Raw genomic sequence first — 18,307 nt, forward strand, 5'->3', positions numbered from 1 at the left:
GGGACAGGCTGACACCAAGAGTCAGTAGAGAGGGCTGGCTGGAGGGAGCTGTGGCTGCTGAGATGATGTTCAGCCAAATAACACAGGAGGCTCCTCACTGTAATGCCATAACAGCATCCAAATCCGTAGCCAAAAACTTGGCCAACAAGAGTAATTCTGTGAGCATTTGTAGCAGTTCTCCTGAAATGAGAAGTGATGATGGTTCAGCACATCCCAGATTAAGCCTAAATTGCTTCAGAGTAATAAAAGGTGCTAATTTGGCACTATCATGGTATGAGTGAAAACCAAAATAGTGAATGCTCTGCTTCACCTCCATGCCCCTACACAGCATATATCACATTTTTGATATTGTCCATCATATGTTGCCAAGAATGACTCATCCGTTTCAAAGGAAAGCATCCAGATGTAACTAGAGAAATTTAATTATGGATTCTGTGTGTTCGTTCAAAAATATTTTTTTTTCTCTAAGGGAAAAAAGATGTTGAGCAAATAATACTATATTTAGAAGAGAACTAACTTACTAAAATTATAGCTGTACCAACGGATAAATAAACATAAACTAGTAGCATGAACCATTAATGAAAGATAAATCGTATGAAGGAAAATGACATATGTTTACAGTTTTGGCAGGATTTAAAACAGGGCATGTCTCCTTATATACAGCAACTGTTTTAACAGCTGCTTTTTTTTTTTTTTTTTTCCCCCTCCCCTCCCCTAAATTATTTCAGGTTTTTGAGTCATGATGCAAGAATCTGGGACTGAGACAAAAAGTAACGGTTCAGCCATTCAGAATGGAGCGAGCGGTGGCAACCATTTACTAGAGTGCAGCCTGCGGGAAGTGAGATCAAACGGCGAGACACCTTCCGTTGAAATTGGGGCTGCAGATTTAGCACATCTCCAGCAACAGCAGGTACTGTAAGATGCATTACAAGTTTCCTACCTACAGGAAAAGCATGAAGCATTTAACCCCCCCACTCCCAAGCCCTTTGTACTTGCCAGGCAGAGGATGCTTTTGGGACTCGCCTGTGACATTCTGCGCGTTTTTGCCCGTAGGGGATTGCAGTCAGTCGTTAGTGTAAAGGGAAACCTTGGACTTCTCTTCCGGGGCTCCTTTTTGTGATCATCCCCTGGAAACACCCAAAGATCAGGGCTTGCTTCCGTTGCCTGAATGTGTTGAGTCTGGTGGCAGCGATTGGGTGAACTGCTGTATACAAATAACTGGTTTCCAAAATATGTCACTGGGTGGAAAATACGCTAACGTTAAGTTTTGTTTTTGCAACAAATTTTAATATAACCTAGCAACCTCTATCAACAGAATGTTTTCTATTAGTGAGGAAGGCTGCAGAGGTATCTGCTGCGCAAAACGTCAGAATAAATAAATAAATACATCCATGTCAGTGTTCCTCAACTCCAAAGAATCAGAACCAAGTAGTGTGTTTTGCCTTGGTATTTTAATTAGTGTATATTCTGGGAAGTGACCAAATTCACCAGTGTAAATTATCCGCATAATACGGTTTGGCTTTTTCTTTTCCCTGATAAAATTCTGAGGCCCTCTGAGGAAATTTTACACCAAAGTGCTGGGCATGTATCATTAATGTGTTTGGGAACAAAGGCTGCAGCAGAGCCATGGTGAATACACTCACGCCTAACCCTCACTTTCTCTAATGCAATAAGGATTCTTAAAACCTTTTAAATAAGCGATTGGCAGCTGGTTAAGACTCCCCTAAGTGTACAGTGATCTTTTTAGCAGGTTGTTGTGGAGAAGAAAAAAACCTGTGCTCAAAAACAAAGCAAAGTGAAGGCTTGAGGAGGAGCAGGGCACCCCATTTGCCAGCCTAAGACAGAAAGCTGCCATAATTAAACAAGTCAGAAAAATGGATGATACTAAATGCACAGACTTTGGTAGTTTCAATCATTTCGTCCTACAGGTTTTTACTTGAAGTGAGAATACCATCAGTGAGAAAATCACAGCCATGCTGAATTCATTACTGCAGTAGTCACACAAAACCATGGATAAAATTTCAATAACTGCAGGCCACAGTTGAGTAAACAGTTGCACTGAAACTTAATTCCTGTTGACTTTTCCCTCATTCTTTGCCAGGGGCACATTCTGATTCGTAGTGCAAAGACAACAGGGGTTACAGCTTTGATTAATATAGGACAGTAGAAGAGGAGTAAAATATGTTCAACACAAAGGTCTCATCTTAAAAAAGGCTTAGTATCAAAATGAGTTAATTACGCTGTGTTTTCCATAGGAGCACTATGGAATTTTCCAGTGAGGCTTTGTGCAGAGAGAAACAGGGAGGGGGGATCATGCAGACGTGCACACAGTGGACCAGAATGGCTCAGACCTCTGCTCTTCCACCATGAACTGACCCTGTGCCAGGGCTTCTCCAGAGCCATCCCAAGGCTTGTAGCTATCCCAAGAGCTCAGCATGTCCCAGATAGTGTTTTCACCTCACATGCAATGGCTGGTGTCATTCAGCCACCCGTTTGGTCAGTTAAGGAGTGGCACCCATTCATTCCCAGCCCTCCCCAAACAGTGCCCGGCACAGACCTGAGTGCTCAGGGCTGGGGATGGGATTGCCAGGCTCAGGATTGCTTTCACACAGCTCTGACTTTAGCTTGGAGTTTATTTATCCACTGCCAGTACAGAGAATGTGGCTGGGGATCTTGCTTTTCTCCAAGTTCTTCAAAGACCTTTATGTTCTGTGTTTGAATTCTGCTGTTAATTGGTTTTGATGACTAACTTCTCCATGGAGTTTATCTTTTATAAAGCAAGTTGATTGCAAAGTTTAAAACAGTTATTAAATAAAAAAAAGGACCAACAAATCCAGTCCTGATAACAATAAGAGGGTAATCAGAGCTAGCATAAAAATATCAACCTTGGTGTTTGGAAAACATTTTTAAATGCTGAAAAGAAGAAAAACCCCGTTGTTTTCAGACAGCTAATGCAAGCATTTACAGATACACATACAACATGGAGCATAATGTTTAGATGTTTCCCCGTATACAACATATGCTCTCAGGTCACTTAACAGAATGCGTTCTACAAAACACTCCTTCAATACAAATGAATGAGTTCTGAATTAAACAGCTATTTCTTAAGAGCATTTCATTCAAATCTTTTCATTTTGCCACCTGGCACTTGTTTTGTCTGAAAAAAAAAAAAAATCAGTGGTGGGTAGTTTGAGCTTTGCTGCTGTGGTTAGTTGTGTTTTGCTGTGATGAGCGTGGCAGAACAGTGAAACCTGCATGTACAATGGCTTGTGAAAGCATCTGTGCTGAATTCAGGGTCACATTTTTGGTGACATTTATGAATTTATTAGGACTAATAGCTTTGTTAGTATGAGAGAGGAAAACAGAAATACTTGAGGGGTTTTTTAGGAAGTTTTAATGGGTTTGCAGACTTGTAAACATTTTACCATGGAAAAATATGGAGCACCACAGCTGTTCATATGTTTGCAGGAGGAATGTATGGTGTGATCACTCTTGCTGTGAGTACAGGGAGGACTTGTAGGACAAGTTTTATGCTTCCCATGTCGTGTTAGGGTGATTCTGTCATGCAAGGAGACAGAGGGTGATGTGATGCTCAATTATTTTAGCATTAGCAATCTCATAAAATGTACTGTTAAGCTGGGAGTAGCAAATGTGGGGATGAGTTCTGCTATTCATAATAAAGCCAAGTAATTCCAACTGATGTTTATGTTGGTGAAGTAAGAAAGGCAAAGCAATACAAGTGACTCTTCAGGGATGGTATGTCTGTGGAAGAGTTGGGTAAAAGTGGAAATGCATATACATGTCACCCTCAGAACCAGAGTATAAGAGAAGGGAACTTTTTTCAGTATTTTGGCCCTTGCTGGGGGTGGCAGAGGTGGCATTGCCACTGCTGCTGGCTCCACAGGTGCCAGAGGTCAGCATCTCATGGCAATGATTGTCAGGATGTGGGGAATAGGCAGGGGTTTGGTGACCTGCTTATAGAGTCTGGGACAGGCTTGAAGGTTACCTGGATCATTGTACTTCCTAAAGAGATGAAGCAGGGATTTGGTGTGGGGTCAGCTAGTGGGGCTCAGGAGTTCTGTCCCAGAGTGCCCACGGAGGCAGCATCAAGTGACAGAACAGAAAACCTGGGAACAGAGTACCAGGCAGAGTCTGGCAACATCTGTTGGCTCTGAGGCATCATGAAAAACATTTGGGAGGTGCAGAATGGGTGTTGGAGTGACCCACAAGCTGAAGGAAGATCAGGCTGGGCGAGGGAAGCTTGGGCAGAAGGGGTGTAATGATGGGGTGACTCCTGCCTACCAAGCAGTAATAAATAAAGACTCATAGGGACAAACTGCCTTTTAATGTTCATGATCACAGCTGTAGTTGCTTCAGTGGTTTCTGACATCTCCTCAAATAGAAGGCTTGATGCCTCAGTCCTAGACAGCTCTTTTTTTTTTTTTTTTTAAAGCTTATAAAATAAATATTATTTATTGCATTTTATTTTTATCCTCAGGACTATTCATTAAAGCGTTCTTCACGTTATTAGCAGTGAAACAAGACCATGAATTGAACAAAGGGAATGATTACAAAGTTGAATCCTGATGCATAGCAGCAAGACACCAAGTGCTGTGTTGCATGGTGGCAGAAATACAAACCTCTCCACATCAATAGCCGGATCCACTTTGATACCGTAACTTCAAGTACTGCCCCACGAGTATAAAACTCAGTATCTTTGTCTAATCCAGAAAGCTTTTGAACTTTGAGGAGGTATGACTTTAATAGTAATTTGTTGACAGATTAGCTGCAGAGATTGCAAAGGGTTTATTTTGCAGAACTGGCAGGCTCCTATCAGTGTTCTCTTAAGGAAAAAAACACACACTGCTGTTTTGCAATTGCTTGCATTTATTGACAAGCTGCGCTGAGCAGGCAGAATCGGAATGTTTGGATAATGTAAACCTATAGCTTGTCTGATGGAGTGTAGTGTACTTTTAGGTAGTGCATAGATTGCTTGATAAAAAGGGTTACAAGGTGGCCGTGTTTATGACAAACTGGAATGGAAATACAAACGCAACTGGTATGCGGAGAAAGAAGGAGGAGGTTTATGTAAAGAATTGTGGGGAAGTTTCTTTTCTTCACTTCGTCTTTCAGCTGTACTATACTGTAATTATGAAGTGTCACTTCAAGCTTTCTGAAGAATTTAGATAAATACTATTTTTGCCATGTGTCCACCAAGTAAGGAAAGAAGGGGGTTTTCCTGTTATATCCTGTTTTGTGCTTTTATTCCAGTAATTATCTGCAAGTGAAAAATACAGTTTTGTTCATATATAAAAGAAGGCCTGATAGACAAAAAGAAATTCGGACTAGATTCTGGTCTGTGCCCAAATCAGTGCCTGCAGTTGGGCTGTTTGTGGTGTCTGTGTGAAGGTGCCAGAGTTGGGCCCTTTGCCAGAGGTTGTTTCATGAAATGTTGAGATGTGAAGTGTTAGATTGAGGGAATCAAACTCCAGAGGGAATATATGGGTTCTTCAGATTTTGTTCATGTTCAAAGACAAGGAAAATGTACAAGAAATAGGGGATTTGGTGTATTGTTGAGAGGCTGTTTTAATTGGGCAGATCAAAAAGAAAATTTGACTAGAAAGAAATCTGAATATATTGCAGTGTAAATGAAAGAAATGCTCTTTTTTTTTTTTTTGAATTGGTGAGTTTCATGTTATTTTGAAAATATATATCTCCGTGAGGAGAGGTTACAGACCACATCAGGAGTTTTACAGTCCCATTGATCATGATGTGGACTTATCTCTGTAGAGCAAAACTGCTAAATTAGATCCAAGATAAAGTCTTTGTTTCATATTGACATAACTGGGTTAGACCAAAATTGTTTGTTAGACTTAGAAGGGAGCGTCCGTGTTGAGTCATTTTGTCCAAAGAGACATAAAGCCTAATTATTAAACTGCTGTTGCTATTGAAGGAGCCATTTGAAAGTATAGATTAAACTCCATGCAGGCTATTGGATTGTGCCTGATTTTGTATTGTAGTACCCTCATAATTGAAGATTACAACATGGTGAAAAGATGACTGCATTTGTAGAGCTTCTGTTGTTTCATCAGAGATTGTGAAAAACAACTTTATGTTCCCAGTAACTTTGTGGTTTTTATCATTCTGACTTTTCCCCCAAGTTCTGCCATCTCCCAGCATTGAACGGAAGGTGACATGATGTCTTTTTAGTCATTCAAATCTAATAACTTTTAATCTGAAGGTTAAGTAGTGAGATATAAACTAAGAGACGATAATATCAATTTTATGTTCACTGAAGGGCACAATATACCTCTTTCTAGTAGAGGGAAAATTGTGCGTAAAATGTCTTTTGCTTTTCAATGGAAAAGCTGTGGCTCTGAGAGCTTGGGAATGAAACAGCTCTGGAAAAATTAAATAAGTTTTAACATAGGCTGGCTACCTTGCCTGGGTTTTAGAATCAATGATTTTTTTCCTTAATAATTCAATTTTTAGATCAGTTGTCAATGAACCATGCTGAGAACATTCATGCAGCATTCTCTATCCTCACTATTGCTAATGCCTTTGTTATAACTACTTATTGACACCAACAAGCCCTAAATTTTCTTTAACTGTTGAAGGGTAAGGGGAAACTACTGCTTAGTTGCACTTGCTGAGATTATTGTTTTCTCTTTGTCTTGGCTTTGTTTTATTTTGCTTCTGAGGTCTTTGATAAATAACTGCATAAACCTGAGTCCTCAGAGCACCTTGACATTGGCACCCAGAGCTCTGCTGTTGTGCGTGCAGGTACGAGCATGGACATGCAGAAGCTGGGTCATCAGACATGTGATCACCTGGGTTATGTGCACATCCAAATCCAGAAGTCCTCTGTAGGCTGCCCATGTCTATTTCTGTATTTATTTATTGTTTTACAATAGCTGCTTTTACTTCACCTGGTAAATTAGGATCAGGCAGTAATCGTTTGGGTTTCTGTGGGCTCTTTGAAGGGATGGAGCTTCTGAAATATGTTTGCTGGGTTGATTTTTAGCCTTGCATCTCTGTGAAAATTCAGCAGTGGTGTGTTTGTTCCCAGCTGTTTTCGTAGGTGTGCCCTCTCCCCTTATATTTGCTTATGCTTACTCATAAGCAGTAAAGTTCCACAGTCAGGAGTGCTGTTTAGGGAAAGTCTGCAAAGGAATGCTTTAAAGCTGTTAGCCAGCACGTGTATACACTGCAAAAGGCTTCCAGCAAGCATCAGATATGAATTAAAAGTCTGTTTCAACTGATTGATGTTATTCAGATTATTAAAGACTGTTTCTCCTCCAGTGATCTTCATACTTTAAGAGTTGTTTTATGAGTGGTGCAACCACTTATTTGTAGCAAACATATATGTATATACATATATATCTCAAACTTAAAATTGTAGTGTGCCTATGGAGGTGTAAAGCAGCCTTTAATTCACATGGAACTGCTCCTCATTGTGGCTTTTAACGTTGCAAGATGCTTAAGCATGTGCCTAAATGTAAGTGCATGACTAGTCTGATTAAGGTCACTGGTACGTCTCATGCCTGTAAAATTAGGAATGTGCTTAAGTACCTTGCTGAATTAAGGCTTAAGTAATTTCACACTAATAAGGAGTTGCATGGATTGCTGATATTTTAGAACTAATTTAACTTTATTTGGAGACACGCTGCATGCAGGGAGATTGTTTGGCAGTGCCTGAGGAGCAGCAGTGGAATTGCAGCTGTTTTCAGTAGCATAGCCCCTGATTTCAGTGGAGTTTTTTCTGACTTAAAAATGTTTAAATAAGAACAGAATCAAATGCCATGGTTTCCTGCATTATGTTCAGGGGAGCTCCACTGGGTATCCCAGCAAGTGAGAAGAATGTTAACAGTACTGTTGTAATTTATAACAGTGATGTTGTAAATAAAGATTGAGATATGAAGTAAAAATGCAGAAGTTGTGAATGCTCTTCATGAGTTTATTTAACTGCATAGCACCCCATTAATTAAAAAAAAATAACAGAAGGTATCTTCTGGAGGCTTAGTGTAAACAGTGACATTATATAATGACAGTTTTGTAGGATAGTGTTGCTTGTTTTGTTGCTGCATTCTGTATTTTGTTAGCCGTGCTCCCTACATTTTCAAAACATAAACTATATTTGCAACCTGTTTTAAATAGTGCAAATATATCTCTTTTTCCCCTATAAAAGCTACAGATTGTGTCTGTGGAGTGTATAGTCTCAGACATCCCTGAAGCCTGGGGCAAGTGCCAGGTTTATTACAAGTTGGGCTTTTCAATTTATTTTGAATCATATTTCTTCTTTTTCTTTTATGGGTTTTTGTTTGCTTTTTGTTTTGTTTTGGTTTTTTTCTTCTTTTTTTTTTTCCAGGCTACTGAAAGTAGGGCTGATAAAGTGAAGGTTGAGGAGAGTTGGGCTATTTAATCTCTCTGACAATGTGTTGTAAAACTCATCAGTGCAGTTCTCCCCTTTGCCCCCAGCTCTCAGAGCGTGTTCCCAGGCAAACCAAAGAGAAGGATGCAAGAAATGGATATAATTCCTTGTGTTCTGTGTGCTGACCTAATACTGATTCTCATTTAATGACCAAGGATTGAGGACTGGGATGGTTACAGACAGAAACATCACTGGGCATGCAGCTGCATGCCTGGAGATGGGTCATTTTTGCTTGGTAGAGCACTGCAGTTCCAAGTTTAGGTGACCTCTTTTGATCAAGCTTCAAGGCTGAACTAATTCTTATATGCACATTTGGGGCCTTTTTACCTTATGAAATAGAATAAGCAAGTTTTTTGAAAGGATTTAGTTCCTTTCTAGCAAGAGGCATCGTTATCAAGGGGCACAACACAAATGTTTCAAATTTGGAGATGCAGAGCAAGGTCACAGTTTGCCTCCAGAATCTGAAGTAATCAGGATTTTATTTCAGATAAAACCTCTGGGGCTGATACTTAGAAAACACAACTTTTAACTGGCATTACGCAATTTGCTATGGGTCACTTAGCCAAATATTTGTGTATGGGTCTTTTTTCTTCTTTTTTTCCCTTCTTTTTTTTTTTTTTTTTTAAGACTTTCCAAAGTTCAGGTGGGATTTCAGGCTTTAACAAACTCTACCTGGAAATTAAGTGCAGGAAGGGAGGGGGGAGGAAAAATCTTGTCTATTTGAGCTAGAGTGATCACAAGCTAAAAGAATGTGGTTGCTTCTGGCGTGCTCAAATCGAGTTTTCCTTAAATTTTCCTTGTTATTATCACCGATACTGAAAAACGTCTGCCAGGAAAGAACTGCAACACCAGTGAAATGTTGTAAGACCACTGACTGTCTGACATTCTTGCTTTTTTCCTACTTTTTCCAGTAATCAGTGAGATACGTGCAGAAGTAGGGTAAGGTCCCTAGCTGTTCCCAGGGACTGTGTGGGCAGAGGGTGGATCTTCCCTAGTACCTTCTGGCATCCTGAATCAGCAGCAGACCCACAACTCTGGGAGGATTTGGCTGCTCTCTCACGGATGAAGCTGGAGCATTTGTGTTCTTATACCATCATCGTTTTGTATTTCTGTTTCCACATAATTAAGTGATTCACTGAAGGAGAAAGGTCAGACAGGCACAGGGAAGGAGAATGGAACTTGTTAGAAGTAGTGGGGCCCAGCATCTTGCAGCAGAAATTAGAAACAAGATGGAACATAGTTTTTTCTCATGGATAAGAAAGCATTTGGAGCACTCAGATCCTCCCAGTCCAGTCTCAGCAGTCTCTGGGAGAATTCTTCTGGCCTCTGCTTAAATGAGAAATTTGATCTGCAGATGAGCTCACCTAGGAATAGCTCTGGTTTTGGGGAGAGTGGCTGCAGTTTATCTTGACTTTGTTGTGTTGCATTACATACCTGCTCTCCTATGTCATCCCTCTTCTTCAGGCTCAGAGCAGGATGGACAGGTGTGTGTGGAAAGCAACTGCTCTGGATTTTGTTGGAAAGCTAAAGTTGAAAGCATCCAGTGTGCTGAGTGTGCAGGTGTGGGAGCTCTGTGTTTGGGACAGGGGTGCTCTGTGTCTGGTAGAACCCCCAAAGTGTCTCCTCTGGAACAGCTGGCTGTGGCATTCACTTGTAGCTGTAGGTAAAGTGCTTTCTGTAAGGTCACAGAGAAGGTTTGGTACAGCTAAACCTCACCAGTGCTTCATTTTAGTGCCTGTTCTTCTCTCTCAATAGCTGTGCTGGTTTCTGCATCCCAGACATGGTATTTGGGTAGCAGAAGCAGTTGTTTTGTTCAGGGAAAACAGTCTCCTTCCTTGCTTTCCCATGGCTGTAAGGCTGTATTACAGATCCAAAAGAAAACCCTCCAAGTCAATAAACAACAAAAAGCAGACTTATCTTTTATAGTGTTCTTGAAACAAATGTAAGGTTATAACACTAAAGCAGGTTTTATTAAATCTAGGCGTGAATCCATATTGAAGAAATAATCCACTGCTTCTTTTCTGCTTCTTGTCTTTTTAATTAGCACTGGCAATGGGATTGTTAGCTTTTAAGATACGGTAAATATGAGCCTATTAATATTATTGAATATAATACTCAAGAAGGAGCAGGGAATGCTGGTAACTGTAGCTGTTTTATAGAGGAGCTAAAAGTGGGCTCTTTGCTGTTCCACACATCTTCCTTTATGACTACTGGGGTGAAGCCCTTATTGGCAGCCCTTCCCCAGGTCCCTGGAGCAGCTGTTCTGGAGCAGCCATCCCAGCAGGTGCTGTGGCACTCCTGTCCCTTAGTCCAGTCTGGCAGGATAGGTCTGAGCCCCTTTTCACAACACAGGGAGTGTTCAGAGTTTAAAATAGTTCTGACTCTTTTTCCTTGAGAAATGATTCACCAATTCCTCCGATTAATGCTTTTTGAAGTGCTTTACTGTTGGTTTCAGTCTCTTAACTTGGGCAAGGACTGGATTATAAGGGTTTAACAGTGATTAGCTCTGTTTACAGTATTTTTTTCTTGCTCTGAAAGGTACGGTGTTTGCTTTGCTGAGGGGTTTTATTTTGCAGAGTTTCTGTTGACCACCTGCTTTTTTTCATAATTGGTTGCAAGGACAATTGCTAGGCATAATAAATAAAAGATATGGCCTTCCAAGGCTGTGTCATAGGGACTGTACGTCAAAGATTCATAAACTGTGAGCAAAAATATGTGCCTCTCCCTGGGGGCAGGGAAGCGCGTGCCGTGTTCACGTTTGGGGATCCTTCCAAGGTCATGGAGGTAGGAACTTCTCCAGAGCTGGCTGATGGCCTGGCTGGGCTGCAGCCCACCAGCCCAGGTTTGCTGGGAACTCCTCCTCTAGTCTTAATGTTTTTCTTTGTGTGTTTTGGAAAAATAGACTTTTTCCCCTCCAGTCTTTCCATGCAGACCAAAGGCTGGAGTAGAGTGTGTCTTTGGCACTCCTGAGTCTGCCTCATCTGTGTCTCAGCAGCCTCAGTCAGTGGAGCTTTCAGTCCGGCACAGGCCTTTTGGTGCTCAACTCTCCATTAGGAAGGTTTTCCCCCTAGTGCCTGACCAAAAGTCTTATCATGGAATGGCTTGGGTTGGACAAGAAAAAACCAACATTTCTCTATGTCTAGTCTTGTATCAGGTTGTCCTTGGGACAAATTATGAGCCAATGAGTGTGTTTTCCCATTCAATTGTATATGATGATTTTGAGAAGACTCAGGACATGTTTCTGAGGAGGCTGCACTTCAGTCTGCATCCCAGTCACTGTCCTTCATCACTCCCTTAAATCTTAAGTAGAAAACAGGAGGTTCAAAGGGGGACATGGCCTGGGGGTGTGACTGAAAATCCCATTTCATGTTCAGTGCCCAGAGTCCATCCGGAGCCCCCCAGTAACTGCCTTGGCCACGCCTCTGTCATTTGGAGGCCTCTGTTCCTGTCTCTGCCAAGTCCCTGTCGTCCACAAGACAAGACATCTGCAGTACATTTGTTTAAAGCAGGGAGATGACAAGCATTGAAACAGATGTTGGAAAGCAGAGCAGCACAAGGCCTGTGCTAAGTGAATGGCCCATTGGGCTGGGGCTGTTTGATGGCTGATTACAGAGTGAGCCAACTGTTCCTTCAGAGCAGGCTGCACCCACGAGATCCCCGGGCAAGAGATGTGCTTTGCCAACATGTGGTGCTCCCTTTGTCACCGTGCCTTTTCAGGTGTACCTGGGGAAAGCACAGGGAGCAGGATCATCATTCAAAGCCCCTTAGATGAGTAACACTCTTGCTTATCCAGGCTGAATTGATTCCTGGTTACGAGTTGAACCATTGGAAAGCATCAAGAGCGTGCCTCGGCATCCAACAGCCAGTATCACTCATTAGTTTGAATGAAAAGCCTGTGCAGGCTTTATCAAAGCTACAGAGAGTTTTATCATGATCAACATAAAACAATATTCTGTCTGAAACCTCTGCACCATATTGCCATATAAAAAGCAGCTAATGTCTAGTGATCCTTGGTATATGAAGCAATTCAGGTTTATCACAAGCTGACATATTATGCTTTGACAGCAAAGAATCCCTTTTGTACCTGATCTCATGTTTCCTAAGACCAGCTTTTCACCTCCTCTCATCTTGTCTCTAGGAGCTGATCCCCTTGTGCTGGGGAGGTAGAGCTCTTGTTAAATGAACTTGTGAAACCTGGGAGTATTTACCTGTTAGTCATCTTGGGCAAGACACGAACTTGCTGAGTAAGGGAACCAGGCTGGGGCTCACTTTGTTCAGCCTGTGGACAGGAGCTGGATGGAAAACTGGCCCCTAGCAGGGAAAAAGTACCCCTTCATGCTCTCATATGTTTGACAGGCATCCTGCAGTAAATGTCAAGGACACAAGGGCTGCCTCTTTCCCCAGGGTAAGCCACAGTCAGGTCCTGCACGTGGTGCTTTCCCAGAGCTGGAGGGGCTCCTGAGCATGGCTGGCACCAGCATGCCCTTCACATTTGCATGGGGTTTCTGATAATCCCTGTGAATCCAGACATTCCACTGCTACCTTACCTAAGGGAAGGAGAGTGAGGCTCTCCAGGCTGTTTGAGCTGCCTGCAGATGTGCTGCCTGCCAGTGAGACTGTTAGGCACCATCACATTTCCATCTTGTCCTGGTGGAGGGAAGGAGTGCCTCTTCTTCTATTCCGTTTTTTTCCACCTCATTTTTTTTTCTGGGTGTTGTTCCAGACAGGCAGTAGGTGACAGGCGCATGGTGGGATTTTTGGGGTGTCTTAAAATGGGGCCAGGAGTTGGAGCTGATCATCCTGATGGGTCTCTTGAAATTCAGCATATTCCATGATAGCTGTTAAAATCATTACTGGATTACCCCACTCTTTACAGGAACTTGAACCATTTACCATAAGCATTTTATAAAAGGACTGGCTCCCATATGTCCAAGTGAAAAACACTGGACTGTGCTTGAACCTCCTTATATCATTATTGTTTATCCAAAAGGATGAAAGGAAGAAAGATCCAGGACACCTGGAGGGATGAAGGGAAGCAGAGCTCCTCTGTGCCTGCCCTGCAGATTCCTTACCTGACCAGCCCATACTGAGGCACAAATGTACTGCAAATCTTGCTGCCCAGCCAGAAAAGCCAAGAGGCAATTCCCCTTCTGCCCCAAAAGTCACTGCAGAGACAGGGAGCTGCACCAGAAGACTTTATTTTCAGGAAATCTTGCTGATAGCATTGTTTTGCAGGTAGCAGACAGGGCACTGCCAGTGGTGTGTCCCATCCAGCCTTTTCTCTCTCTCTCCAGAAGAGCTTTGGTCCTCAGGTCTTTGTGCTCCCCTCATCTGGAACAACATAGATGCTGTGGAAGAGCTAATGTCTGCCAGGACTTTGACCTCAATATGGAATTGAAGGGGAGCTAGGTACATGAGTATGCTTTTGGTCAACTAAAATGGATGTTCCACTGAATAATGAGGAATTTATTAAGTGTAAAAGAGTTGTTATTATTTATTTAGAATATATTGTTCCCAGGCTTGTGCTTACTCTTTATGAAGCTGGCTTTGTGACTTGGCAGTGCAATCAGGAGTTGGGCTTGATGATCCTAAAGGTGTTTTCCAACCTAAATGATTCTACAGTTCCAGTTTGCCATGCAGTGCTGGCTTTGGGCTCTGCTAGGTTTGATTCTGCTTGGATTTCCCCAAAAGTTTTGCAGGGACACATCTGGGCAGATGATGTGTGAGACCTGAGACCACTCTGTCCCCACCCAGAGATGTCCCAGGGCACTTCCTAATGGAGCAGGGCCAGGACAGAGATCTCTACTCGCATCCTTGGTGTCCACCACCCCTCAGGGCTTCAAAAACCTTTCTCCTTCCTTCCTAAGATGCCATAATTTAGGTAGTGTGTGTGGATTAAGGAACCCAAAGTGATGCTTGTTGAAGCCAGCTGAAAGCAGAGGGAAGTGTAAGGTGTCCCTGCCCATAGCAGGGGGGTATGAAGTAAATGATCTCCCAACCCAAACCATACTAGGATTCTACGATAGGATTCTATGAAGATTAAAGGGAGAAGTGTTTCTAAGTCTCATAGTTCTGTTCATGGAGATGAGTTTGCTTACCAGGAACAAGCAGATGCAGTTGAAATAGGTCAGTGCTGTTACTTGTAGGAAAAGTGTTTATTTGTGGCTTTAAAATGAAAAAATCATTACGCCAGAAAATATTAATAAATAATTGATCAATAGTGGAAAAGGTTCTTTCTGTAAATAAACTCCAGTGTAATTAATAGCTCTGTGCTCAGTAGTGTGCATGCAAAAGAAGCTGGGGATGCAATTAATGTGTCAGGGGCCTGAAGGACATCTGCAGATAAGGGTTAAACAGTCTGTTGGAGCTGAACTCATGAACCTGGTTAAACTGCTGGACTTGTTTGTTTCAGTAAAACTTTCATCTCTGCTGTGTACATATTTTATAGCATTCTGGAAGAAAGACTTAAAGTCATATTTTTAATATAATGTTGGTAGCAAAGTATGAAGGACAGAGGAGGTAACAGAGAAGGCAACTTGCTAATGCAAAAGCAGTGTACTGAAAGTCACTTTTATTTCTTATTTATAATCTACATGCACACTCTGGATAATAGATGACAACGCTCATTCAGTACTTTAACTTCAAAGCTGAGAGAAGGCATGGATGACAGAGCTGGGAGCTGGAACACAAAGGTACTAACAACAAGAGGAAAAATGCCTGTTTACTGGATTGCATTTGTTAGCACGCTGTCTTCAGATATTGTTCCCCCAGGAATAGTGAGAATATGTGCTGCACGAACAATGATTTAACATCTGAAAATGGTACTTAAAGAGTTTTCTGTCTGGTAGTAATGTGATGAAGGCTTCTGAATGGAACCTGGGGACTTCATTTCTTCTATTTATCTATATGTCTCTCTGGTTTTAGTCAGTGGTAATTGCATATTTAACCCCTTAAATAGGTTTAACCCTCTCAGCACCAACTTTTTTTTATTTTATTTCTGGTCTCATGTCTGCTTTTGTTACACTACAGCTGTGCTGCTCTCATTCCCTGCCAAAAAAGCCAGAAAGACAAAAGGGATTTTGGAGAAGTTGTGGCCAGGGAAGTGCATCGAGAATAATGCCAAGCTCCACCTCTCGTCTCCCTTCTCCTCTTCTTCCTTTTTTGAGGAAAGCAGTAGATAACAGCATCCAAGGAAAGTGTTTTAATGGGATTCAGTACAGCTGGGAGCCTTATAGCAGAGTGAGAGGGAGAAAGAAAGCTGTAATGAGGGGGGAAGTTGCAGATAGAGCAGTAAATCCACAGTATAAATTTGCTGCTTACTTCAGCAGTCTACTTCTTTGCATCTTTCTCAATTAGCACTTGTTCTGGGGGGCTTGCTTAATAGCTTATGTGAAACAAATATTAACATAAATTGTTTAATTATATCAAAATCTTGAATTCCTCCAAGACGTAAAATTGTTTTTAGCTAGGAATACATCTGCAATAAAACATCATCTAGTTAAAGTAAACGAGCTCTAAGGAAAGTCATAAGATTGTAGCTGAGCTACTTTTACAGTTTATTTTCATGGTATTTAAATTATGATACCAGTGGGTATTTTTAATTAGTGCCTCTTTAAAGTGTGCACTTGTCTACATAAGCCATTTTGGCAAATTTGACTCATTCATACCGTGGTTGCTGTAAAAGAGGCCAGCACAGCCTGCAGGAATTGGAATTAAAAGTTTCTGCAAGCTGTTGTCGACATGACCACATCTCATTAACTTAAGAAATGGAGATTATTTGCCTGAAAGCTTGATTTGACTAACAGTAATCAAATATTAGGCTCAGTGGAGAGGGAAGAGGAAAAACAGCTTCACTGTTGTGATCTATATCCTTAAGTGTTGTGTGGTTCACTTTAAATAGCTGTGGCATATTTCTGCTGTGCCAAACATAAAGGGGAAAAAATGATAACACACAAGGCTTTATGAATAATCTAAGGTTAGTTTTAGTTTCCAGTCTGACATATTATTTACCAAGTTTACCAAGGGTAAATATAATTTTTCTGAATCAAGAAGGATTAATTATCTTGAAAATAGTTTCAAAGTTTAAGCACTGGAAATTGCTTAAATCTCGTGATTATGAACTGTTAAATAGGCATGAGCCTTAAATTTGTATCCTAGAATCATTTAACTGTTTTTAATGAAAGAAGATGAGGTAGGTTGCAAAATTTTGCATAAAAGAACCAAAATAGTGAGGAGCCTTTTTCATATGAATACTTTAAATAGCTTGGCAAATGAAACAGCTGAGGAAAAAAAAAATCTATATTTCATGCAATAATTAAGGTATGGGAGTAGGAAATTCAAAAATATTTGTGCTTGAGAGAGTGGTAGGGTCAAAATTCAGCATTGTGTGTTTGCCTGGTAAGCAAAGGACAATGTCATACCTAGATGGAAGCTGTGGCACACGTTGTTAAAAAAAAAAGGGTGCAGTTAAACAAAAGAAGATAAAGTCTTGTGCCTTTTTATGTCTTTGAACTGAGAACATGTGCTGCATTTTACTAAAGGAACATGAGCCTTGAATGTAAGTAACTGGTTTTTGCATTAGGTACTCCCTGGAGGTAGCAGAAAAATATCATGTCCCTGCATGAAATGCGAATGTGAAATCTACCAGAAAGAAATATTTATGACCATTTTATGCTTGATTAGACTTGGATGACATCTGTTAGAAGACAGGGACTGGACAAAGAGAGAGACGCTCGGGGGCAAATGTTAACAGAGTTGTTTAGATGATGCTGGGGCAGGAGCGTCCATTTACTGCCAGGCAAAACATAGGAATTGTGTTAGCGAGAGTGCAGCTGACAGGAATTCGCCGTGATGGAGACAGTGTAAACTGACGGGCTGAAATAGTAAAATGCAGCTGTTGATATTCGCCGCGCTGCCACGATTTATGGGCAGGTATCGCAGCTGAACACAGATACTGTAACTTCCAGGGAGCAGATGCATTAACAAAGTTATATAAATGTGAGTCAGCTATAAAAAAGCGACATCTTCACTTTTTAAAGTTGTTATTCCGCCAGGCTGCACTGAGAGTTGGAAGGACTTTCCGGAAAGAAAAAAAAAGCTGGATTTTCTTTTTCGTTTTTTTCTTTTTTTTTTTTTTTTTTTTTAAACTCTGCGGAACACACTGCTCTGAAGCAATCAACCTGATTGTTTACTTTCCACTCCTTGCTGTAGCACTGGAGCTTTTCCCCATGCCGCATCCTGTTCTTGTCTGAGATGCAGTTCCTTGGCTGCATCTGCCCCAGTGCAGGGCAGGAGGGACGAGCACCCGACCCCCCTGGCCCAAGGCAGCAGCACCAGCAGCTGTAAATCTTTAACTCCAAAGTTTGACAATTAATCGATGGTGAGCCTTTATGTGTTTTTAATGTTAAACTGTTGTTTACCAGCTCAACCAGAAGCGGGTTTTATGGCTGGAGGTACAAACACTCACATCACTCTGTGTCTTTTCCCAGCTTTCTTTTCCTGTAAATTTTCTCTGTCTGGAATGCTTATGGGAAATGTTATTTTGTTTTTGTTTGCAACAGCTCTGTTGTTTTGATTTTGTCTGAGTGGTATGGAAAACAGTACGTCACTTGGAGTGGGTGTTTTGTCTATTGGCCATTTGGCTATTCCACATATATTTCTCATACTTACTACATGATGACAAGGGAACCCAAATGGCATAATTTTCCAGCTGAATTTTGCTTTCCAGTTTAATAATAGTGAAAGGAAAACAAAGTTAATAGATTTAGCAGTTTTGATACTGCTCACATGCTGATAGATGCCTTTGGATTTTTTTTCCCTGTGGTTAAGGGTCTATTTAGACAAAGGTCAGATTAATGCATATATCAGTTTCTATAA

At 41.3% G+C, this 18,307-nt stretch overlaps 1 protein-coding gene across 11 annotated transcripts in view; it reads left to right on the forward strand.

Annotated features, from left to right (window-relative positions):
* FOXP1 (forkhead box P1) overlaps nt 1-18,307 on the forward strand; it is a 371,464-nt gene that overhangs the window by 211,825 nt on the left and 141,332 nt on the right. For all 11 annotated transcript variants that reach the window (XM_064723620.1, XM_064723619.1, XM_064723622.1 and 8 more), the window contains one exon: nt 729-910. In XM_064723620.1, coding sequence (XP_064579690.1) covers nt 740-910 — 171 coding nt within the window. In that variant the 5' untranslated portion in view covers nt 729-739. The remainder of the gene's footprint in view (nt 1-728; nt 911-18,307) is intronic.

The sequence above is a fragment of the Zonotrichia leucophrys genome, chromosome 12 (assembly GCF_028769735.1).
Source record: "Zonotrichia leucophrys gambelii isolate GWCS_2022_RI chromosome 12, RI_Zleu_2.0, whole genome shotgun sequence".
Taxonomy (NCBI): Eukaryota; Metazoa; Chordata; class Aves; order Passeriformes; family Passerellidae; genus Zonotrichia; species Zonotrichia leucophrys.